Source organism: Rhinoderma darwinii, chromosome 1 (assembly GCF_050947455.1).
Source record: "Rhinoderma darwinii isolate aRhiDar2 chromosome 1, aRhiDar2.hap1, whole genome shotgun sequence".
Taxonomy (NCBI): domain Eukaryota; kingdom Metazoa; phylum Chordata; class Amphibia; order Anura; family Rhinodermatidae; genus Rhinoderma; species Rhinoderma darwinii.
In genome coordinates, this window is record NC_134687.1 from 341,957,219 (window position 1) to 341,982,682 (window position 25,464).

The 25,464-nt window shown below is 42.6% G+C and overlaps 1 protein-coding gene across 2 annotated transcripts in view; it reads right to left on the reverse strand.

The window, feature by feature from the left end:
* HACD4 (3-hydroxyacyl-CoA dehydratase 4) overlaps nucleotides 1-24,947 on the reverse strand; it is a 44,018-nt gene extending 19,071 nt beyond the window's left edge. For both annotated transcript variants that reach the window (XM_075851776.1, XM_075851767.1), the window contains exons 1-5: nucleotides 24,742-24,947; nucleotides 24,011-24,108; nucleotides 20,908-21,035; nucleotides 9,627-9,739; nucleotides 3,572-3,678 (exon numbers count right to left, since the gene is read on the reverse strand). In XM_075851776.1, coding sequence (XP_075707891.1) covers nucleotides 3,572-3,678; nucleotides 9,627-9,739; nucleotides 20,908-21,035; nucleotides 24,011-24,107 — 445 coding nt within the window. In that variant the 5' untranslated portion in view covers nucleotide 24,108; nucleotides 24,742-24,947. The remainder of the gene's footprint in view (nucleotides 1-3,571; nucleotides 3,679-9,626; nucleotides 9,740-20,907; nucleotides 21,036-24,010; nucleotides 24,109-24,741) is intronic.
* Between the last annotated feature and the right edge of the window lie 517 nt (nucleotides 24,948-25,464).

A 25,464-nucleotide genomic window follows, 5' to 3' on the forward strand; every position in this document is an offset into this window, starting at 1 on the left:
TAACGCAGTATAACTATGTGTTTTATGAATCGATGTGAATTTTGCACTGTTTTCTTGGGACATGTAGTGCTTCCTTTTTGTGGTATATATGTATAGGTAACATTTTTGTTACTTTTTTTTATAGCCGTGGAAAGACAGAAAAAAAAGAAAAATGTAGATTTTTTTCATCATATAAAATTTAACCGTTTCAAAATAAAAGTAATTGTATCATACAAATGTATTGAAATATATTTTTTCATTTATCCTGATCATAAGGACACCTGACTTGGAGGTGTCGTTTGTTTTTTGACCAGAAATATAGCATAAAACGCAAGTGTCCCTTTTTTCAATTGTGCACTAAAATGTCTTAATTTGGTTTTTTACACCATGGTAGTAATGTATGGGTAATGGACTTGAAGTCCAATAAATAATGGTAAAAAAACATTGTTTTCTACAAACTAGACACTCTAAAGTCTATTTCTAGCGGTTCAATTTCTGTTTTAACCCTTCACACTTTTTACACCTATATTACTCTATGGGGCAGTGCAGACGATGCGTGAATTTTGCGCAGTGCGAGTGCGTTGCGTAAAACTCACGACATGTTCTATAATCGTGCGTTTTTCGCGCATCACGCACCCATTGAAGTCAATGGGTGCGTGAAAACCACGCATGCCGCACGGAAGCACTTCCGTGCGAACTGCGTGATTCGCGCAAGAGCTGTCAAAAGGATGAATCTAAACAGAAAAGCACCACGTGCTTTTCTGTTTACAAACATCCAAACGTAGTGTCAAATTAGAGATGAGCGCACCGAACTTCACCGGGTTCGGCCGAACTCGTTTTGACCGAACCCGGCAAAAAAATTTCCGGTACGCGACGTCGGGAGACAGTCACTGTCCACGGTGCTGAAAGAGTTAAACTGGTTCAGCACCATGGACAGTGACTTCCGATCACAATATACATGTACGTGTAAAAAAAAACAGAAGTTCTGACTTACCGATAACTCCCGGGTTCTTCCTCCAGTCTGACCTCCCGGGATGACAATTCAGTCCAAGTGACAGCTGCAGCCAATCACAGGCCAAGCACAGGCTGCAGCGGTCACTTGGACTGCCGCGTCATCCTGGGAGGTGGGGCCGGATGACAAGAGAGGGACGCGTCACCAAGACAACGGCCGGGAGACCGGACTGGAGGAAGCAGGAAGTTCATGGTAAGTATGAACGTCTTTTTTTTATTCACAGATTGGTGTATATTTTGATCGGAATTCACTGTCGAGGGTGCTGAAAGAGTTACTGCCGATCAGTTAGCTCTTTCAGCACCCTGGACAGTGACGGACGTCGACCGGCCTCATCTCTATGATGGCGGCTGCGCGAAAATCACGCAGCCGCGCATCATACACGGATTACACACGGAGCTGTCAAGTGCCTTTTGTGCGCGCAAAATGCACACGCTCGTGTAAATCAGGCCTAAAAGTGACACCTTTCCACATTTTGCTATTTCTCCCGTGTACGGCGATACCAAATATGTGTGTCTAATCTATTATATGGGCCCGTTATAGGGCATAACATAGAAGGAGGCCATTTTGGCTTTTGGAGGCCTTCTTACGCCAGAACTGATTTTAGGGAACCACGCTATATTTGCCGTGGTACTGCAGGTCATTTTGACAAGTATAAATGTCCTGCTAATATTCATCTAGGGGTATAGTGAGTATTTTTAATAGGTGGAAAGAAATAAAAAATAGGTTTTTCCAGAAAATACAGTATTGCTGCATTTTTACAGTGAAACATTCTCCAATAAGCAACCCTTCCTTTTGGTTCTCCCTACAAAAACAGTGTGAAAGTAAATGAGCTCGTCGATTTTAACCCCATATTTTGCTCTTTGAGGGGATGTACTGGTGGAATTAGAGCCTGCCTTTGTAACTCATCAGCGATTTATCCAGGGTTGTACACCGGCATAAATGACTCCTCCAAAATTTCTATCAGGGGCCTTATTTTATACAGGCGGTCACGGCCTGGATCACTACGGGGGGGATGGGACGGGGACTGGTGATTGTCGTTAAAATGAAGGAAGCGCATTAGCACCTCATATCTGCTTCTGGTTATAACGGCTGGAAAAACAGGTGTGGCATGTGTAGGGCTTGTTGCCCAATATGACCGGATTGAGGGCTTTTTCACTAACCCCATGTTGAGGATGAGCCCCAATTTTTTTTTAAGTTCGCCAGTATTTGTGGGGTGCCATTGCTTTGCATAGGAGGACGTTGGCTTTTCAGCAAAGAATTGGCGAGCATACAGATTGGTTTGGTTAACAACCAGCTCCAATAGTTCATCTGTAATGAATATTTAAAAAAAATTGAGGGCTGTAAAATTTTCCACATTAATATTTATCCCTGGTGTGGCAATAAATTCTGGGATATTAGGGGAAAATGACTCTGTGGGTACCCACTCAATATATTCTGGGGGAATAGAGTGGGCCCGTGTTTTGTGGTACTTCTGCGACATGCCCTGTGCTTGTGGACTCTGCAGCGACACTTGAATTGCAGAAAGCGTATCACTGTCGTCGCTATCATTGGTAGACAAAATTTCGACCTCGGACGCGGTTTCTGTATCGCTTTCAGTATCGCTTTCATCAGAGTCAGAAATTAACATGGCGTATGCCTCTTCCACCGTGAACCTTCTATGGGCCATTGTAATTACACACACACACGTACAACAAAGACTGTAACCAGACACACACACGCAGACAAATGTTATTATTTTTTCTTAATTTTTTTTTTTCACAGACAAAAATACACTGACGTCACTACAGATGAGGGTGATTAGCAGATCACGGGATGAATCAAACCGTTTCAGATTCTCAAGGGTTTAAAAACGTACTCAATGTTTCAAAGTGGCAAAGCAATAAGTCATTGTGAAACGTTGAGCTCTTTTTTTCACATCTCTAAGGCCCTGTTCACACTGAGATTCTTACATGGAAACTGCGGCAAGAAACGCCCGAAATTGCCTCCTATTGATTTCAATAGGAGGTGGAGGCGTTTTTTTCCCGCAAGCAAAAAAAAACACTTGCGGGAAAAAGAAGAAACATACCCTATCTTGAGGCATTTTCCGCCTCTAAACCCCATTGAAATCAAGGGGAGACCTAAATAAACGTGTTTTCAACTATTGTTTTATGCGTTTTTGGCGCGGTTTTTGGCTAAAAATGCTCTCGGTTATTCCCTCTATCTGTGGAAGAAATAGGGGGAAAAAACACGCCTCAAATAACCGCGGCAAAAATCGCGGCAAAAAGCACATGTGGTACAAAACCACTTAAAAAAACCGGAGCTGATTTTTCCAGGCAGAATTTTCTGCCTGCAAAAAAACTCAGTGTGAACAGGGCCTTATTATTTTCACTGGCTTATTATAGGCTACTAAATAATTTGTAGCTACGTTGAGACTCTGCAACTGTTTCATTTATCCCATGATCTGCTGACCACCCTCATCTGAACAAGGTGTGATGAGAAACCCAGGACTTAGTTTATCACACCTGTCGTGGTGTTTTCTGCAGTTACATCTCTGCATAACTGTAAATGCAACTATAATCTGTAAGATCACTTAGTAGGTACCTTCAGCCAGCAGTGACAAAGGGTGGACTGGAATCCATACTGAATGGTAGAGCCATGTTAGAGCTGGGTAGTCTATTCCTACTGCAGATAACAAAAGATATGGGTATCTAAAACAAGGAAAAAGCCATCAGTCATGTACAATAGAATCAAGTCTATTCAATGATTACCTATAAATTGATGCATTTGGTAATAATCTGTTTTAGGGGTTTTTCAAAATATGAAAAACAAAAAGACTGCAGAAGTGATTTCCATATTGCAACAAACAAGATGTGACCATTTAATTAAAAATAAGCGATTTCAGTTACCCACTAGCGCGCCGTTTGTTTACATGCACAGGCTGCTATTGTGGTTCATTTTAAAGCATTCTCGAACTACATTTCCTATAAATTTGTGCAAACTGTAAAACGGTGGTGTAGCTCCTCCCGCTGCCTTCTACGCTGCAACTTCCCACCCACAAACATTGAGTCTGGTGCCAAGCTCTACAAGCATACAAAGACATTGTGACCCACTGCCTGGTGGCAAACTCCCTAAGTCCTCACACTGCCTGTGTCCTCCTCTGCCTACTAGCAAGCTGTGCTGTCTGTCATAGAAAGCAGTGCAGGGGCAATAGATGAAATGGCACTTGCATGAAAAAGGAGAGAACAATGGAAACCGCAACTGCGCAGTCCACAATGTCCTACAGAGCTGCCCATCAATGGCACATCACCGCTGACGTGCCGTATACTGTGGAGAGACATTATACATTTTGAACACGTGATAGGTATATGGTGCGTCAGCAGAGCAAGCTCAGACTGTGACATCAGCAGCCATGTGTCCCGCGGCAGCATTATGAAACGGGCACTTTGGAAACTGTGAGTACATTACAAAAGTGAAGTCTCTATGGAGCTAACAGCAGTCACAACAAAAATATTTATCTAGAACAAGTCCTTTAACCCCTTAATGACCATCCTATTTTAAACCTTAATGACCAAGCCATTTTTTACGTTTTTCCATCGTCGCATTCCAAGAGCTATAACGTTTTTATTTTTGCGTCGACATAGCTGTATAAGGTCTTGTTTTTTGCAGGACAAGTTGTATTTTTTAATAGCACCATTTTGAGGTACATATTATTTATTGATTAACTTTTATTAACTTTTTTGGGGGGGAATAGAAAAAAATCTGACATTTCGCCACACTTTTTCGCATCTTAAATCTACGCCGTTTACCATGTGATATAAATAACACAATAACTTTATTCAGCGGGTTGTTACGATTGCAACGATACCAAATTTGTATACTTTTTATATGTTTTACTACTTTTACACAGTAAAAACACTTTTTTTTAAAAATTATTTGTTTTTGTGTCTCCATATTTGAAGAGCCGTAACGTTTTTATTTTTTCGCCGATGCGGTTGTATGAGGGCTTTTTTTTTGCGGGAAGACTTGTAGTTTTTATAGGCACCATTTTGGAGTAGGTGCGACTTTTTGATCACTTTTTATAAAAAAAATTTTAAGTCACAGAAAACAGCAATTTTTCCATAGTTTTTTATTACATTTTTTACGGCGTTCACTGTGCGGGTTAAATAATGTAATAGATTTATAGTCGGGGTCGTTACGGACGCGGCGATACCAAATATTTGTAACTTTTTTACTTTATTTTGGTTCTTTAATAGTAAAGCATTTTGTAAGGGGAAAAGGTGGGTTTTTCATTTTTTTTTTTTTTCACATTTTTTTTAAAATTAACTTTATTAAACTTTTTTTTTACTTTTTTACTAGTCCCACTAGGGGACTTTAATATGCGATTCTCCGATCGCTATTATAATACACTGCAATACTTTTGTATTGCAGTGTATTACTGCCTGTCCGTTTAAAACAGACATGCATTTGCTAAGTCATGCCTCCGGCATGATCTAGCAGGCATTCGCTCCAGGCAGACCTGGTGGCCTTTATTAGGCCCCCGGCTGCCATTTGAGACACAGACACTCGGCAATCGTATCGGTGGGAGAGAGAGGGAGCTCCGTCCCTCTCTCCAAAACCACTCAGATGCGGTGCACGCTATTGTGCACGGCATCGGAGGGGTTAAACGGGTGAGATCGATACTTATATCGATCTCACCCAGCAGAGCAGAGACGCCCCCAGCCTTCAGCTACGTCTGGCAGCTGAGAGCAGGGAGATTTGACGTCTCCCTGCTCTGTTTACTTTATCCTGATGCAGTGCCGTAAAAAGGCATATGCATCAGAATAAAGCCTGTTAGTGGCTGCCGTGAAAAGGCGTATTGGCGGTCACTAACGGGTTAACCCTTTCATGACCATGTGTCATTGATGTCCCTGTGTCCAGGTTAAATTTTCCATTTCTGATATGCACTTCTTTAAACGATAATATTGCAATATATATAGAGCTCTGTCAAATTAGTCTTCTCTCTGGATCGCTGTGAGGGGAGAGTGAAGAGGGCTATATACACACGACAGTGGAAAAAAATGGCAGTCAACAACGGATCAACTGTCAGTTTTCATGGCTGTTTTGCATCAATGCGTCTAAAAATTGGAATCCATTTCCCGCCGTCTGACCACGTTTAACCCCGCCGTTTTCCATCAGTTTTTCATGGACGTTAAAGAAATGAATGAATTTTAATCGTTAGGGTTTTTTTGACCCAACCCCCTGAAACACCACAGTGCCCATGTAGATAGTGGCGCAATACCACTGTAGATAGTGCCACATTGCCCACATAGTGCCACATTGCCCACATAGATAGTGCCCACTGTAAATAGTTCCACAGTTCTCCCTGTAGATAGTGCCCACTTAGAGCCACACACACTGCCCATGTAGATAGCGCCATAGTGTCCCCTGTAGGTAGTGTCAATATAATGCCCCAGTGCCCATGTAGATAGTGCCACACCCCCTGTATATAGTACCCCATGTACATAGCACCACACCCCCTCCATAGTGCCACCCCCTGCAAATAGCGCCACCCTCTCTACATAGCGCCACCGCCCCCCCCCCTGTAGATAGCAACATCCCCTCTGTATTTAGCAACATCCCCCCTGCAGATAGCGCCACCCGTTCCTGTAAATAGCATCACTGTGGGAGCGGAGACTCTCTTGCCGGGGATTCCGCTACTACAGGGAGCCCCTGATGTCTCTGTCCATATATGGACAGTGACGTCAGGGGTTAACTCTAAAAGCGGAATCCCCTGCCAGAGTGGGGATTCCGCTCCAGGAGTAGCCCCTGACGTCACTGTCCATATATGGATAGTGACACCACGGGCTTCTCCATTAGCGGAATCCCCACTGCTGGAATCCACCACCGATTACCAGAATGGGGGTCCTAAACCCCCATCTCTCCTCACCTCCCGACCGCAGTGAGGAAAAATTTGAGTGGAGCAGCAGACGAGCATGTGCCCTGCCATTCCATTCAATGTATATGGAGCGGAGGAAACAGTTGAGCGCTGAACTCGGCTGTCTCAGTCCCATAGACTTTGATTGCTCGACCGCCTATGTCGCCCATGACATGACACACAAGCCATGAAGTATGGTCCTGGCAGTATGGGTGAGTTGCAGGTAGAGTTTTTTTTACTGCCTGCCCCATGTGGCATACAAACTGTTCATGATAACAGGCTGAAATTTTCTTCCTACTTTCTGGCTGAAATGCTCTTTGTGACAATAAACTGTTCATTGCACCTTCCTTCCACTTCAGTAGAAACACTATACTATACTGTACTAAATATACCATATTTTGTAGTGCGGAACACAATATACAGCGCACTGTGCCATTAAAGTAGAGGATGTATATTTGCGTACTTGTTGCATTCTAACTCTAAATGTACACCCATTTTTTATTTCCTTAAGTGTTAGAACTCGGAATAAAAATGTTGTATATTGTTTGGCTGGAAGTAATCTTATGAGACAGAAAATCAAAATGTTGGTTGCAATTATAATTTACCTAACTATAGTACTGAAACTAAATCATAGAAAAAGTTATATTGTCAGTAATAGTTTAATTTCGGTGGGAAGGATATACAGTTGCAACTTTAACATATTATTCAGATGTCACAGTGCTGCTGTAACCGTGTCAGCTGCAGTCCGTCCGTCCCCCCCCCCCCCCCCAACAAAGCCAGCCAAAGTTACTCCATAACAGCTCTAGTGCTACTGATTGATTTTAGCTATTGAGCTACAGTTTCAGTCCAAATAAATACATTGATTTGTAGGCGATTGTATGGACTGCAGGTGACCATCAAGAGTTAAAATCAGTCAGTAGTACTACATAAAGTCTAGGTGTAGCCCTGGCCTAATAGAAACAGAGGAACAACTCCTCCTTGTCCTATACTTACAACAGTGCGAAGTTCTATATGAGCATTTATTCAGCATCCGCTCACGTGGAACGTCTTTTAGAGTATGTGCATACAGATACTCTGCATAAAAGTATGCAGCATATTCGTCCTAGAACCCGCTGGGAATTTTGTCAGAAAAACCGCATCAAATTGTGGTGCAAATTTTCAGACAGAACCTCCGCTGTGGAAAACAGAGTTGGGGGAGGGGGGGAGCCAATACTTACCCCCGGGCACTGCCATAGCGACGCGTCCCTCTGTGCAGCCTGGCCTCCTGTGATGATTCTGCAGCCAATATGATCACTGCAGCCTGTGATTGGCTGCAGCAGTTACATGGAATTAAATGTCATCCAAGGAGGTCGGGCTGCACGGAGAACAGAGGGATGCTTCGCAATAGCAACGCCCAGAGTTTGTGTTGACTTTTAATTAAATTTAAACAAAAAAAGTTGTGTTTTTTTTTCTGATTTGCAATTTATGCTTTAGAATCGCAGATTTTCCACCTATAAAATCGCAACATTTGTTGCGGGTTTTACCTCCGTATTGAATTCAATGGGGAAAACCTGCAGCAAAAGTGCAGCAATTCCGCAGCATAAATTGACATGCTACGGATTAAAAAAAAAAAATCGCACTGCAGGTTAATGTATGAACGTTTTCTTAGTGGATTTTTTTCTGCAGCTTGTGAACATATCCTTAGTCTACTTAAGAAGACTGCAGATCACTTATGGCCATGGCAGAACCAGCAATCAGGAACTCTCTAAATCTAGGACACCTAGGAGACCTCTTGTGAACAGAAAATCTTGCAGTGCAAAAATACTTCTTCAAGTGCAGTTTTAGAAGCATAAAATGTTAAAGGGAATGTGTCGATAGAATTTTTTTTTTTTCCGTTAAACAATTAGTATTTAAGTGATTACACATTGTTTTAATTTTTTCAGGAAATATTATAAATTAGATTCTAATTTATAACATTTCCATGTGCTGGCCACTAGAGGGAGCAGTTCCCAAAATTGCAGCATGGTCACTGTGGTAAAGCAACCTCATTGATGTATGCTTCAAATTTGGGGTGGACACACTCTCCTCTAGTGTCCTCACACAATCCCCCCTCCCTTCTTCTGGCTAGTGCCAGGAGAATGAAGGGTTTGAATGTCTTCAAACCTCCTACACTGTGTGCCGCCATTTTCTGATCGACTGCACAGTGCTAGGAGGATTAGATACAGGGCTCAGCAGACGGTATCACACGAACATAATAAACAGGAACATAAATTACCTGCTCCTGCGGCCGCCTCCGCTGGTCTACGCTCCTCTTCCTTGCGCCTTCGCTTCGTTTAACATGTGGCCGGAAGTCGCGGCCGGAAGTCGTCATCTTACTGTCCGGCAGCGGCCCACATGAAAATGGCGCCGGATTTTGTTCTACAAACGAGCTTCGTTTTGGTCTGTGTGGGAGCGGCGCATGCGCCGTTCCCACACAGACGGCGCACGCAACTAAGAATGGAACGGCTCCCGTTCACATTCTCTATGGGGTTGTATGTGCTGTATTCCATCTCTGTATGTGCCGTTAATCGACACATACAGAAATGAAAAAAAAATTGGCAGCCCCCATGGAGAGGTAAAAGTCAGAAAAAAAGTAAAACATGAGAACACAATTAAATAAAAAAAATGTAAAATATTATATTAAAAGCAATATGATAAAAGAAAATAAAAAATTCATGACACCTTCCCTTTAAGCCTCTGTCCTTAGGAGATAAACCTTATTACCTGATAACATCCCACAGATTCCAGAGGAAGAAGAGAACACACACTACACATTTACTCTGTACTTCTTCTTGGCTGGTGATCACCATAAACAGGATGACTAGTCTTTCTGTTACCTGCAAAGCAAGAGTAGTGTGATATATGCACAGTGGAAATTCCATTAGTCTAGCATCCATAGATCTAGTAATATGCCTGACTACAGGATTTTCAGGAGGAAAAAGATGAAATTGTCTTACCGATAATGTTATTTTCCTTGAATCCGAAGGCAGCACAACATATGGGGTATAGTTTAGCCCCCCCCCCCGCCTACTATGACAGAAGAACACATGAGTGGTTAATAGCAATCAATTTAACTTTAACCAATGAGGAGACACTCAAGCACATATACACTCCTGACACAGGAAACCACTCGTGTCTTATGAAGCAAAAAACAATAATTACTTACCGGTAATGGTTTTCCTAGAGCCCGTGACAGCACCCATGCGAGGAGACTGCCCTTCCCAGGACAGGAAACCTGAGGAGATAAAAAGGTTCACACTCCCTCCACAAATCAGTAATTTGCAAGAAAGGAAGTACCCGGAGGAGTGAAACAAAAAAAAAGAAAAATGGTGTCTTGAAAGATAACAAAACAAGAGGCAGAGATTAAATAGACCCAAATCTTGTAAATTCCATCCCTATTCTCCCTAGGCCAGACCCTGACTTATAGACCTCCACACGGAGGAATGGATAGAGAGTTAACTGACAGTGCCAAATAAATTCTTATAAGGGAGGGAATATATAGGGTGCTGTCATGGGCTCCAGAAAAACAAATTCAGCTAAGTAATTATTGTTTTATCATCGCCCATGACAGCACCCATGCCAGCCAGACTAGACTAGTAGTCATCAGGGAGGGACAACAGCCTGCAGGACCTTGCTACCAAAGGAAGCATTCGCTCCAAAAAGAACCTGCAGACGATAATGTCTAAAAAAAAAAGGTATATGGAGAACTCCACATAGCTGCCTTACAAATTTGAGAAAGAGAGGCTCCTGCTTTCTCAGCCCAGGAACTGGCCACTGACCGGGTTGACACTACTTTTGGAAGGAAGGAGGGGAGAGGTTTAACAATTACTCTATCATACAAAATCTCAGAAATCCTCCTGGCAGATGTAATGGCCATAAGGAAAGTACATTTTATGGTTAGTAGTCTGAAATATTTTCAATAGGCTCAAGGGGCTTTGAGAAAGAACCGAAATGACAGTATTTAGATCCCAAGGTTGTACTACGGAACTAAGAGTGGGATTCGGATGTGATGAACATCACTCAATGGCATGATCTGGGCCTTCAGAGTACTGGGTCCAAGTCGTTTGTCTATACCTGCCTGTAGGAAATCTAGAATGACTGGTATGTTATGATCTGTTAGAGGATCTTGTTCTAAACCTACAAACTTAGTAAAGGTGTTCCAAACTTTTTGTTAAAGATAACCTTCCTTCCCCCTGAGAATCTGGATCTGTTTTAACAGAACACGGGGGTGAGGGACCTGAGGGACAGGGAATTCCTTCTTTCTATCGGATGCCTTATCTAAGATATCATCCAAACAGGAGACAAATAATAGATCTCCCTCACACGGAATCCCACACAGCCTATTATTTGATCCCTGATCTCCCCTCTTCCATGTTTTAACCCACAGAGCCCTGCAGAGTTAGTTGATAATTTTACTGCATCAACCGATTCACCTGCTAAAAAGTCTGCAGCCTTTGCAAAGCGAGGGAGAGAGGCAATAATTTTTTCTCTTGGGGTCTTATTCTTTAGGTGTGCCTCTAATTGCCCCAATCAGACCTTCATAGATCTAGCCACACAAGTAGCAGCAATGCTATGTCTAAGGCTACCTGCTGCAGAGACCCAGGATCTCCTAAGGTATGTATATGCTTTTCTTTCCAGGCTATCCCTTAAATACCCCAAATCTTCAAAGGGGAGTACCCCTTTTCTCAACACTTTAGCTACTGGGACGTCCACATTAGGAGCCTTATCCCAAGCACCGGAGTCCTTTTCACCAAAGGGGTATTTCCTTTTTACGGAAGAAGGAATGAAGAATTTTCTGTCTGGATTTTTGCATTCTCTGTCAATGTGGGCTTTCACATTCAGATGTACCGGAAATACCCTATTCCATTTAGGAACTAATCCTTCAAACATTAAATCTGACACGGATCTAGATTCCCTGACATCCTCTAACCCCATTGCCACCAGGACTGCTTTTAACAATTGTTCAGTATCTTTTTCCTGGAAGGAGGTATTACCAGATTGTTCTTCATTAGATGAGTCTGATCCAGAGGCTACTTCACCCTCATCTGAAGTAGAGATGGAGTCATCAGCACTAAAGGGAGCAGAGGGTGCATCGGAGGCACTAGCCTGAGAACTCTTCTCTTAAAAGCTTCTAATGAGGAAGCCACTTCATCCTTCACAATTTGTTTGATACTGTCTGTGAAAGAAGGCACCTGCTCAGCCAGGAAACCATCCAGGCAAATCTTACAAAGGGGTTTAGCATAAGAGGATGATAAGGTATTTTTACAGATTCCACAAGTCCTGGCTTTATTAGAGCTGGAGCTGGACTTCTAAACCACTTTAGCAGTCTATAAAAACATAAAGCATAGAAAAAAACATTAAGATAATGGAAAATGCATCTTACCAAATGTTCAGTGGATCCCATCATCCCACAGGACCAATACCGGACTCGAAGGCCTGGGGGCTTCTGATAGGTCAGCGCTTCTTGGAGGGACATCACCTGTATCAGACATGGTGATTTACCACTTTGATGTCTCTGCAAAACCTAGTTTTGCAGAAGATCTGCAGGAGCTGTCTTTTTATATAGCGCCCAGCAGTGCTGTGATTCCTCCCACCTGTTACCAGCATGTCTGGCGCCCGGTAGTGACGTTGAATGCCAGCGGGCGTTACGTTAGCGCCACCGGAAGTGACCAGCCCACCACCGGAAGTGACGTCAGACACCACCGGAAGTGCCTGAGATGCATCCCAGACACTGTCCAGCCCACACTGAGAATCACTCTCCCTCCACCAAGAAGGGAAGAGTTGCCAGACAACCAGGCAGCTCGACCCAGCCGCAGAAGACATCCACAAACAGGAGGCAGCACACAGGGATGCAGACTAGGTAAATAGGCTGTGTTTTATAACGGCTTATACCATACCAAGAAAGGAAGGCAAATTTATTCCAGCTTCCAGTCCTCAGCCCCGGGTGTGAATAAAAAATAACAAATTAGATACATATCTCCAATGGAAGCTCTTAATACGAGGGCATGAGGGAAGAACTTTAGATATGGCTCCTTGCAGGACAATGCTTGAAGCTCAGCCACTTGGCGGATTCTACGGCCACCAGAACGAGAGTCTTTCCAGAAAGATACTTTAGAGGAACTGTGGAGGCTCAAAGGGAGTTCTTTATAAACGGCCAAGGACTAAGGACAGGTTTCAAGAAGGGAATGGTTGACTAACTGGAAGTCTCAAGTTCCCGACAGCTCTAAAGAATCTTTGGACCAGAGGTTGGTTGAAGGAGAGACCCTCTGAAAAGGGATTAATGGCAGAGAAATGAATTTTGAGCGTATTTAATTTGAACCCTTTGTCGAACCTCTGCTGGAGGAATTGAAGCACGTTGGGAAAAGATGTAGGTGAACTTGAGAACTTTCAGAACACCAAGAGACGTACTTCTTCCAAGTTCTACCATATGCCTTTAGCGTTTCCGGTCTTTTGGATGAAAGAAGTGTCTGGATGACCCCTTCTGACAGACCCTTGCCCGTCAATAGTCGCCTTTCAGCCTCCAGGCCGAAAGTTCTAGAAACCCTGGGTCTGAATGGAGAAACTCGCCTTGTGACAACAGATCGTGTTGAAACGGGAACTTCCAATATTCTCCTCCCGAGTTGGTTTCTGCTCAGCCAGTCTGCTCTATTATTGAGAGCACTCTTTACGTGTACTGCAGACAGGAACAAAAGGTGCTTCTCAGCCCACAAAAAGATCTTCCTGCACTGCTGTATGAGGCGAGGGCTTCTAGTTTCCTCCTGCTTGTTCAAGTAAAAGACGGATGGGGAATTGTCGGACTGAATGAGCACTGCTTTGTTCCTCAGCAGATCTTGAAAATGTTGAAGGGAGAGTCTGACAGCTTTAATCTCTCTGAGGTTTGAAGGGGCTATGCTGTTTAACTGTGGCCACCTTCCCTGGGTCCAATGTGAGTCAAGATGAGCCCCCCAACCTGAGGCGGAGGCATCTATAATAACTTATAACGAGTCTATGACACACAAATAATTATAAAAGTATAAATCTTTATTAAATCCAAAAATATAAAAACACATATATCTCAGTATAAAATTCAGAGATGACTAACCACAGTGAGGTAGTGGACACCAAATAGCAACAATCATTAATGCACAAAGGTACAAAACCTGAATATGTCACAACATGGGTAAAAAAGAAGAATTAAAGATGTGCAAAGGCAAGGGTAGAGATAATGTTGTCTCGATCTCCATGCCCACTCATACATCTAACTTGTAATTGTTAGGTGAGGCTTGGATGTAATTTAAATAGCATTTTAATAAACTATAATAGTATATAGATGGCATGTATAGTTACATAATAGTAACTTACCCATAAGAATAGTGATGGCTACCTGGCGTCACACCCTGATGCGCATTTCAGCTCCAGGCCTTCGTCTGGGGGTGGTGCCAGAGAGTCACCAGAAACTATTTAAAGGTCCGTAGACCAATCAAGAGTGGTTAGCTTACCGAGTAACAGGTGGAGAGTATAGTGACCAGATAGCCGGTATGAGATGCAGGTCATCCCCGCCAGGCCCAGAGGTACGACATCCGGCCGACACCGATGACGTTAGACGCCACGACGCAAAGCGTCATGTGTCAGATGTATCCGTGACAATGGAGGCCGGTAGCCGGCGTGTATGCATGCGTCAACCCGACCTCCTAGAAAAACATACACAAAGCAATTGTGATAGTCTCTGCAGCAGGGAGAACAACCATATAGTGGTCACATGACCCCATGGTTGACTCTGCGTCTGCCAAAAACGCAGATTCCGGAAGGTCTACCAACATGGACTTTAAGACCAGGGAGAGAGCCTGGTTGACCAAACTCGACGTGGTCTTCAGAGATGAACCCACAGGGGGAGACCTTGACACCCGAGGAAACATTGCTTCTTTTAAAAATAAATTAAAATCTTTATTCCACAGATGCACTAGAACATGGTGGAATAAAGAGTTTTTAGAAAAATATTTACAACATGGATTGATACCAAGGGGGCTACGCATCAAGGCATTCCCTTCTTTCAATGTGGATGATAATTTTATGTCACGATGGGAGGATCCCTGTAAACAGATTCCGGGAGGCATCTGTAGTTACTATCGACTGGGGTAGGGTGTGTAGAGACCGGCCCTTGAGTCACCACATCAAGTCTTTCTTGGTCTGTTGCCAGATCTTTATAGGAGCATCTAGTGCTGAGAGATGTCTGTTCCACTGGGCAAGGATATTGAACTGTAGAGACCTGAAATGGAACCTGGCCCATGGAACTGCCTCTATGGAGGACGTCAAGCGGCCCACGACTCTCATGGTTACTCTCACAGATATCTTCTGCCGATGAATCGGGAATTTGACTCCCCACCTGAAGCTGATATTCCTCTCTTTGGACAAAGAGACTGAAAAATCTTGGGTGTCTAAGATGAATCCCAAGTACTGGCTGAATATGAGACTTTCTGTGGTTGACTAAGAACCCGTGTTGTTCAAGAACCTGAATAGTGATAGAAATGACAGAAGAGCTGCAGGCGGAGCACGTGGGAACCAGTCGTCAGTTGTTTCCTGAAGAGGGACTTACTTCAACGCCCACTTTACGATAAACATGTCCAGGAAATGTAGAAGAGCTGGGTTCTTTGGGGAGTTCAGGAGAAGCCTATTTGGTGGAGAGGTGATAAATTGTAGGGCGTACCCCTTGGAATGCTAGAGTGGACCCAGGAGTCTGATGTTGTAGATGCCCAGATGCTGGAGAAGTTAAGGAGTCTTTCTTCCATTGGGGAGGCAGACCTGGCATCATAATTGACCTTTGGAGGGGTCATTATTCTTCTTTTTGTAGGAAGAATCTCTATTGTCTGGTCTGGGATTGAACCTTCTATGTCTGTCAGAATTTCTGAAATTTCGTCTGAGTTTAGGAGTGGTCTGCCTGAAACTACGAAAATTCCGCTGCTTTGGCCTTTTAGCTTGAGGAAAAGATACGCCCTTGTTATCTGTAGGACCCTCGAGAATAGGTGGGAGCTGAGGCCCAAACAAGGGAGAGGGCAGAAGGGCAGAGAACAAAAGTAATTTTTTGATGGCATGTCACCGTCCACTGCTTAAGCCATAGAGATTTTCTTGCAGAGTTGATTGTGACCATGTTCCCGGAGGATAGTTTGAGAATATCCAACAGAAAGTCAGAGAGAAAGTCTGAGGCCAATTTCAGATCAGGAATCGACTCTAGGATTTCGTCCCTGGGAACACATTCCTGAAGATCTCTTGTAAGTTGGCTGATAAGCACTCTGAGGGTTCTTGCTACAGGAACAGTAGCTAGGGAAGCTTTGGAAACAGAATATGCGGTGGTCTAGGCTTTCTTCAAATAGCAGTCTGTCTTTCTATCCATTTGATCTTTCATTAAGGTAGACTGGTCAGCTGGAAACACAGATTTAAACTTCTATATTATTTATACTATGTGGGTCTGTGCAGTTATGGGGTCTGACTTAATTGTCACTTTTCTTGTGAGTCACACAGTGAGTTGTCCTTTTCTCTAGTTGGTCTGTGGACTCTTTTTAATTGTATTGTCATGTAGCGTTTTATGGATATTTCAATAAAGATTTTTTTCTATTTTCTATATTCTCTTTTGTAGCATCAATTTTCTTGTAGGTTACATATGGAAACAAAGATTTGTTGGAAAGTCTGGCAACTGCCAAATCCACTTTGGGAGGATCCTGCCATTCTTCACAAGAAGCGGAATCTAGTAGATAGACTGCCATGAACCTCGCCCAAGGATCAGGCTTCCTGTCTGGCATCTTCCAGTCAGATTTAAGCAGCTGACCCAGAACTGCATGGTCAGGAAAGAGACGCCCTTTCTTTATAGGAAAATAGTAGATACACTCTCTTTTGGGCCTGTCTTCTCTGAGATCACCGGTACTACTGTCCAAGTCATAGTAAAGTATCTCCCCTTCGAACAATCACGGACTGCTCCTTGAGCAGCTGCAGAAGGGACTTGATAGGAGTCCTTCATGTGTTCAGCCGTAACCTGCCTGAACCATGCGAAGAACTCGTTAGCGTCAATGGTGGTATTAGACTCTTCTGGTTAAGAACATGATGGGCAAATGTCAGCAACCACATGATCAGGAATAGGCTGTTGACAGCTGGAGCAGAGTCTCTTGCGCTTCCTTTTCCAATGGGATTAATTGCTGAACATCTGCAAGATAATAACAATGCTTTAGACGCCTAAAGCTAAACCAGCACAAGCTGGACCTGCGGAGCAGCAGCCCACTTTAATGCTGCACAGGGTATCTGGACATTAAGGCTCCCGGAACCACAATGAGCAGGAATTTTAAAATGCTTGGGTGTGACCAAACTGTCATCACTGGCATCCAATGAGTGTCAGAGCTCTAGACAAATCATGATGCACCATGCACACCTCCTCACATGACCCCCTGCACCCAGGGGTGTAACTAGGAAAGATTGGGCCCCATTGCAAACTTTTGACTGGGCACACCCTCCCCTGGGTGCCACAAACAGCCCCCCTTGTAGGTAGTGCCCCCTGTAGATTCTGCCACACAGTGCCCCCTTGTAGATAGTGCCCCCTGTAGATAGTGCTATATGGCCCCCCTGTAGATTGTGCTATACAGCCCCCCTGTAGATAGTCACACCCACCTGTAGATAGCACCTCCCACCCCCCCCCTTGTAAATAGCGCCATACAGCCCCCTCCTGTGGATGGAGCAATACACCCCCCTCCTACAGATAGCACCATTCAGCCCACCCACCTATAGATAGTGCCATACAGCCCCCTCCCTGTAGATAGCGCAAACCCCCTAAAAAAAACAAAAAAAAACCACCGGCCAGTAGCCTAGTTAAGGGAGTTGTCAAACAAAACACATGTATGCCCTATCCACAGGATAAGGGATACATGTGTGATCGATGGGGGTCAGACCGCTAGGACCCCCAGAGATAAGGAGAACGGGGAACCAAAAGTCTCCCAAAATGCTCCATGAAAAGGATGGGATTTCCAGGGTCTGTGTCCGGCTTTTGTGTCCGGAAGCTCCATAGAGATTAACTGCACTGATCACATATGCGCAACTTGCGCTCCATTGATTTCTACGGAGCTGCCGGACACACAAGCCAGACACAGACCCCCGAAGTACCATGCTTCTCATGGAGAACTTCGGGGACTTTCAGTTCCCCGTTCTCATCGTTGGGGGTCCCAGCGGTCAGACCCCCCAGCAATCACAGCCATAGCAGCGCCACCGGGAATGGGAGGGGCGTGACGGCGGCCGGCACGGGCCCCCTCATGCTGCGGGCCCCGTAGCAGCCACTATGGTTGCTACAGCTGACGTTACACCACTGCCTGTAGCAATTGCAGTGGTGTAGGGATTACCCAAGCCCCAAAATATCTAGAACGCCAAGTGCAACACCCCCTATCATAAATATTTTTTACCGGCATCACTTCAGGGAAGAGGGGAAGGACCAGGATAAAGCCCAAACAAAGGAGATTGGAAAACTCCTCTCTCGAAGTAACAAGGAATCAAAAAGTCCTGTTCCAGCACACTCCATCCACAAAGCACATGCTGGAGAGAGGGGGAAGGACAAGCAAGATGAATCTGTCTCAGTGTTTGTCCTAGAAGACGAAGACAGAAGAAAAAACACAAGTGGTTTCCTGTGTCAGGAGTGTATATGTGCTGGAGTGTCTCCTCATTGTTTAAAGTTTAATTGATTGCGATCAACCACTCATGTGTTCTTCTGTTCTAGTAGGCAGGGGGGCTAAACTATACCCCATATGTTGTGCTGTCGAAGATGATAAGGAATAGGTCATATAGTATCTATAAGTCGTATCCAACAATGCGAAATATATTATTTTACTGTCATTTCTACAAAACATGTGGCACAACACTTGAGGCCAGTAGCATAGCTATAAGTGATGCAGAGGTAGCAGGTGCACTCAGGCCACATAAGCAGACACAGTATTATAAACCATGGCGGAACCTAATGGCTATCATGTCCTCTATCCACAGCACACATAGATAGAGATAGGGGAGCAGGATTCTCTTCCTCTATTACATATATATATATATATATATATATATATATATATATATATATAGCAGAAAAAGAATGGCGACAGCACACTGCGACACTAATGCCACCTAAACCACTAAATATAAATAAATATGCACTAAAGCTAAATCTACTTATAATTTGATCAAAAAGTGTTTGCCCACCTGCCACGACAAGGCGACCTTTGATCACCTCGTGGCAGGTGGGCAAACACTTTTTGATCAAAATGTGCACTAAGAACCTCCCTATTATAAGTAGATTTAGCTTTAGTGCATATTTATTTATATTTAGTGCTTTAGGTGGCATTAGTGTCGCAGTGTGCTGTCGCCATTCTTTTTCTGCTGTATATTTGCAGTCACAGGTGTCCTGCACCTGCATACACATTTTATATCATTTAGTTGGAATGTGCTGTTCAAATTTTTGTTGTTTATGTGATCCATATATGTGGGGTTAGTGACTGCCTCCATTTTTGTTCTTGCACTCCTCCCATTCTGCCCTGGGTGATTTTAATTAGTTCAATACTGGATCCTACCATCCCCAGGTATATATGTAGGCTTAGTCCCAGTTCTGGGTGTATGTGCAGCGTAGGTTCCCACCTTACAGAGGTCGCCTTGTCGTGGCAGGTGGGCAAACACTTTTTGATCAAAATGTGCACTAAGAACCTCCCTATTATAAGTAGATTTAGCTCTAGTGCATATTTATTTATATTTAGTGGCATTAGTGTCGCAGTGTGCTGTCGCCATTCTTTTTCTGCTGTACATCTGCATACACATTTTATATCATTTAGTTGGAATGTGCTGTTCAAATTTTTGTGTATATATATATATATATATATATATATATATATATATATATATGTATGTATGTAAGCAGCAGCAGCAACATGGAAAATACTATATAATAGTAATGGGCAGTATAACTTAGAATCCAGCACTTGGGGTGACATATAACTCATACCAGAAGCTGTAGCATGTCTCTGTGTACCTCTTTCTCACTTTGCACCTGATCCCTCCTCCCTTCTCCATAGACTTCTATGGGCAGCAGCATGTGTCTCGTCCCTCTGCTCCTACTCCCTCCTCCTGCTCCCCCTCCTGCTCACCCTTCCATCTACATAAACTTCTTTTGGCAGCGTTTCTGTGTCTCTCACACTCTGCTCCCTCCTGCTCTCCCTCCCCTCTCAATAGACTTCTATGGACAGCATCTGTATCTCCTCTATACTCCCTCCTCCTGCTCCCCATACCACTCCATAGACTTCTATGGGCAGCATCTGTGATTCTCTCTCACTCTGCTCCCTCTTCTTCCCGCCCTTCTCCAAAGGATTCTATTGGCAGTGTACCTGTGTCTCACTCTGCTCCCTCCTCCTGCTCCACCCTCCCCTCTCCATAGACTTCTATAGGCAGGCCGTAAAGAGACACCCCCCCCACTTTGTGCAGTCTGTCTCTTCTGCTCTGTAACTATAGACAGACTTTGCTTGATAACAGGGGATGGACAGCAGATTGCAGGAAGGGAGACACTTTAGTGTACATAGCCAGCTGGTTTTTACAAGCAAAAGATTCAGTTTCATACGATAAACAATAAGCATAAGATTGAAAGGGTAACAAAAAGTTTTCCTATCTTTATAGTGAACTTACCAACTGGAGTATATAAAAAAAAAATGTGCAGAAAGTTGAACAGCGACACATGAACTCTGTTAGTCACCATTCAGTGCTCCATCAGCATCATGTAGGATGTATTCTCCCATAAAAGCAATACTTCTAGGGAAGAATACCTCGGTAATACAGCATCTAATGAGACAGAAAAAAAGGGTTGCCTCCGTTTTGACCCATAGAAGTCTATGGGTGTCCTATTATGTACAATTTGGATGTTGTATGGAGCCATAATACGGCCATGGGCATGAAGCCTAATAGTTTAGAATGTACTGCAGAATTACATGGCATAACAGCAAACACAAAAGTATGATACAGTTAGAAAAAATACCTGGGAAAATTTTGGCAGAAATGCTTGTTGTTCTACACCCATTAGAATATGTAGTAGCTCCAGGACAGAGAGTAACTGGCAGGCTTGCATAACTAGTCCAATTGCATAGAATGTATCTGCAAAAGAATCTGTACACAATAGATTTTAGATTTCATGCCGAGCAGAAGTAGGCTGGTATGATGAATAAGGTTTCAGCTACAGGACGACAAACATCACACATTTAGCATCACAGCTGAAGGACTTTCATGGAAAACCATTATGTTGCATTAAATAATTAAATTACCTAAAGTAGAAGTAACTGTAAAAATTACCAAAGTTGCATTTAACCATACGTCTGGCAGTTTTCTCCAAAAATAGCTAGAAGACAACCCTGATTGGATTTAATTAATTCATTGATATAAATAGAGGCATAATTATTAAATACCATTGCTTGTAACCAAAATTAGATTTATTCACGTGTTTTTGCGTTGTTATTATTGACGGTAGCTGGAAGCCCTGGCTCTGGCTCATTGTTTGTGCAAACAGGGGATTTCTTAAGTATCAAGGTATTCAGTTACTTTACATAAAACCTGCATTGCATGTAATTGTAGTGTAGTGGGTTTCCACCATTTAAGCTATGGTTCATGCACACTGGCAAGTAATCTGTACGGCAGTCAATGCAGCCTGTATGGTATGAGACGTTTCATGCACTGCTATACTTGCTCCATCGGACTCTGTGTATGGAGGTATTCTCCCCTACAAGCAATTCTTTACAATTAGATTGTCTACATAAGACTTTTAGAATGATGCTGTCACCGGAGGCCACTTTTCAGGTAAGGCTGAAGATCTACCCTTCCCCCCGATTAACTATAAGGCTCCATGCACATGGTAGTATTACAGCTCAGTACAGGAGCTTCTTATATATTAAGTGCCAGGAACAGGATCCGATCCCATCCTATGGTATCAGAAAAGCCTTTCTTGATCTAACAGGAGAGGATCTGATCCCGTTCTTGGCATTAAATGTATATCTCATGCTGTTTTTGTGAAGTTAAAACATATAGGAGCTACATTATATCAGAATAAAATCGTCCTGAACTACATGGCATGTATGTAATTATGTGTTGCAGCACTCACTACCATATTTCATAGCACTGTATTTGGCAGTTCTCCTAATGTTGACCTTTTTTTTTTTAACGCAAAAAACATGTTACCATGTATTTCATTTTTTGTCTTTTTGATATACTAGTATATTATTTTTGTTTTCTTTGAACAAAATTCACTATAACTTCTAAATTTACGTTCAGGTTAAGGTTTTTGTGCATAACTTGACTGTAACCTTGTGGAATGCAGCTAAGCTTACATGCTGCTAGGACTCCGAGAAAGTCTTCGGATCCTGCTTTCCCTGCCCACACAAAGTGATTGATAACTTTTACTGTATTGAGTGTATGTGTATATACAGGGATATCAGTCGATTACTCTGTGTGTGGGTGTGTGGAAGCAGGAATCAGAAAAAGTCAGTGTTCCCCACTCTATCTTATGCTGCTTTCAGATATGGGAACATAGACCTAAGAGATCCAGTGTTATAACAATAAAGAACCCCGAAAAACGTTATAATGTATTGTCTGTTTCGATTAAAGCTTTAAATGCATTGGTGAACGAGGAATATGTACATAGACCCCTATTAAGGTAATTCTCATCTATGGTTGTATTGTATGTAAACAGACATTCTAACCAATGTGTCGTATTGTACAGAAAATCTCTGAGTCTTGTGCTTTATAATATTTTACAATAATGATGTTTATTAAAAAATTATATCCAGTCTAATATGACCAGTATGTAGTCATTTACATTATTTACAATTGGAGGATATGAAAGTGTACAGTGCAATATACATTTCCCTGAATCAATGAGTCATAACATGAGGGTATATTCACATGTTGCAGGTTTTTATGAAAACGTGCTAAAAACACAATTTAAAGAGGCTCTGTCACCAGATTCTGAAATCCCTATCTCCTATTGCATGTGATCGGCGCTGCAATGTAGATAACAGTAACGTTTTGTTTTTTTAAAAACGTTCATTTTTGGCCAAGTTATGAGCTATTTTATATATATGCAAATGAGCTTTGAAATGGACAACTGGGCGTTTTTATTTAGTTATGTCCAACTGGGCGTGTATTGTGTTTTTAACTGGGCGTGTTTATGTGTATGACGCTGACCAATCCGTGACCAGTCAGCATCATACACTCCTCTCCATTCATTTACAAGCAGCACAGAGTTCTTACTAGAACGATGTGCAGCCAGATACACAAGTGTCCTGATAATGAATACACATGAGCTCCAGCCTGGACGTCATGTGTACTCAGAATCCTGACACTTCTGAATCTTTTCTGTGAGATTTACAGCAAGCCACTCGTAATCTCTTGCTGGAAATCTCAGAGAAAAGATTCAAAAGTGTCAGGATTCTCAATACACATGACGTCCAGGCTGGAGGGTCATGTGTATTCATTATCAGGACACTTGATTAACGTTAATCTAGTGTCCTGATAATGAATACACATGTCCATCCAGCCTGGACGTCATGTGTATTCAGAATCCTGACACTTCTGACTCGCAAGAGAAACAAAATCTCGTTTAGCTCCGTAATCTCGCAAGATTTCGTTTCTCTTGCTGGAATCTCACAGAAAAGATTCAGAAGTGTCAGGATTCTGAATACACATGACGTCCAGGCTGGATGTCGTGTATTTATTATCAGGACACTTGTGTATCTGGCTGCACATCATTCTAGTAAGAACGCTGTGCTGCTTGTAAATGAATGGAGATGAGTGTATGATGCTGACTGGTCACTGATTGGTCAGCGTCATACACGTAAACACGCCCAGTTAAAAACACAATACACGCCCAGTTGGACATAACGAAATAAAAACGCCCAGTTGTCCATTTCAAAGCTCATTTGCATATATATAAAATAGGTCATAACTTGGCCAAAAATGAACGTTTAAAAAAAAAAACGTTACTGTTATCTACATTGCAGCGCCGATCACATGCAATAGGAGATAGGGGTTAGAGAATCTGGTGACACAGCCTCTTTAACCGTACTGTGTGAATAAACACTTTTATTACATACCTTTTCCAAAGAAAAGCAGCCTGGCTGTCATATTAGTGAAAATCCATGAATGGCCACAGAATTGTATGAGGTAATAGACAGAAAGATAAGTCTTCATTCTGGACTTGTAAAGACAGAAAACGTATCCGTTACGGTTTGGCTATACTGGGTGTCAATGGCTAAACCAATGTTCTCATTGTAGATTTTTATCTATTTGCCGCATTAATTCTATTATCATTTATTCATATGGTGCCAACAAATAAGAAATACTTCTTGCAAAAGTAAAAAGTAACATTTCAGATCATAACACGTACTAAGCTTTTTTGTCAGGGGTTTCTATGTGGTAAAAACTTAGGGAATTATTGCACTACATATTAATGTTAATAGGTTTTTATGCATAGGTTGCAAAGATGAAAACATTTGGTTTTAAAATGATTAAAGACATACAATATTCTATAATGTATAAAAAAGCAGCATGTATTGTAAATTCATTGTTACAGGTTACATTTCTATAGAGTTCCTCTTCTAGGAAGTGATTGCTCTCCAGACTATCTTGGCATAGTGCCTGTCAGTAATAACTGAAGTAGCAGTTATTTCTTGTTTTTTAGATCCGTTGATCTAGGCCACATTGGTTAAAAGCCTTCCACTTTTTGGATCACGTTTCTAAATTAAAAACGAAGTAATTTCCAATCAGCATTCACAGCTTTCTAGCTACAACAACAAAGAGAAAGTTTCACCGACTTATACAGTACCTATTAAAAGGATGCCAATCTTTTCTTGCTATTTTCTTGTTCTCAGAGATCACACTTCCAGGTTAACCAAAGTGCAGATGTGACTTCTTGATGTGCTTGTGCTTCACATCACAGGAGTAGACGTTACTACCTTCATTGTTTTGGAATGTCAAAGCAGAAAGTAGAAAGTATAAAGCCACGCATAGCTCTGCAAACCTACAAAGTACTGCTAGTGACTGGGTGGAGGAAGAGACGCCCATCAAGTATGTTGAGTCCCACTACTTCCCTCCTACTTTTCTTTCCCTCTTTTTGTACTAGTGTTCAGATGTAATTCAGTTTACTGTGCATGTCTCTTCTTAAAAAAACAAAAACTACAGAGTGAGCAGGAAGTTTTGTAGCGTTACCAATACAAGCACAGTTGCTTTTGGTGGTTAGATGCAAACTAACAACAGATTCATATCTTCCCGTAGACTAATACTGAATAAATTAAATGTATAAATAGCTATCTCTATTGTCTCAGATAAATACAGTAGTTCTATTCCAGACACATGGACATCTAAGGCTTTGTTCACATCTGCGCTAGGGCTCCATTCCGACGTTCCGTCTGAGCTTTTTGTCGGAACGGAGCCCTGACAGACACAAACGGAAACCATAGGTTTCCATTTCCATCATCATTGATTTCAATGGTGACGGATCCGGTGCCAATGGTTTCCGTTTATCTCCGTTTTGCAAGGGTTTCATCAT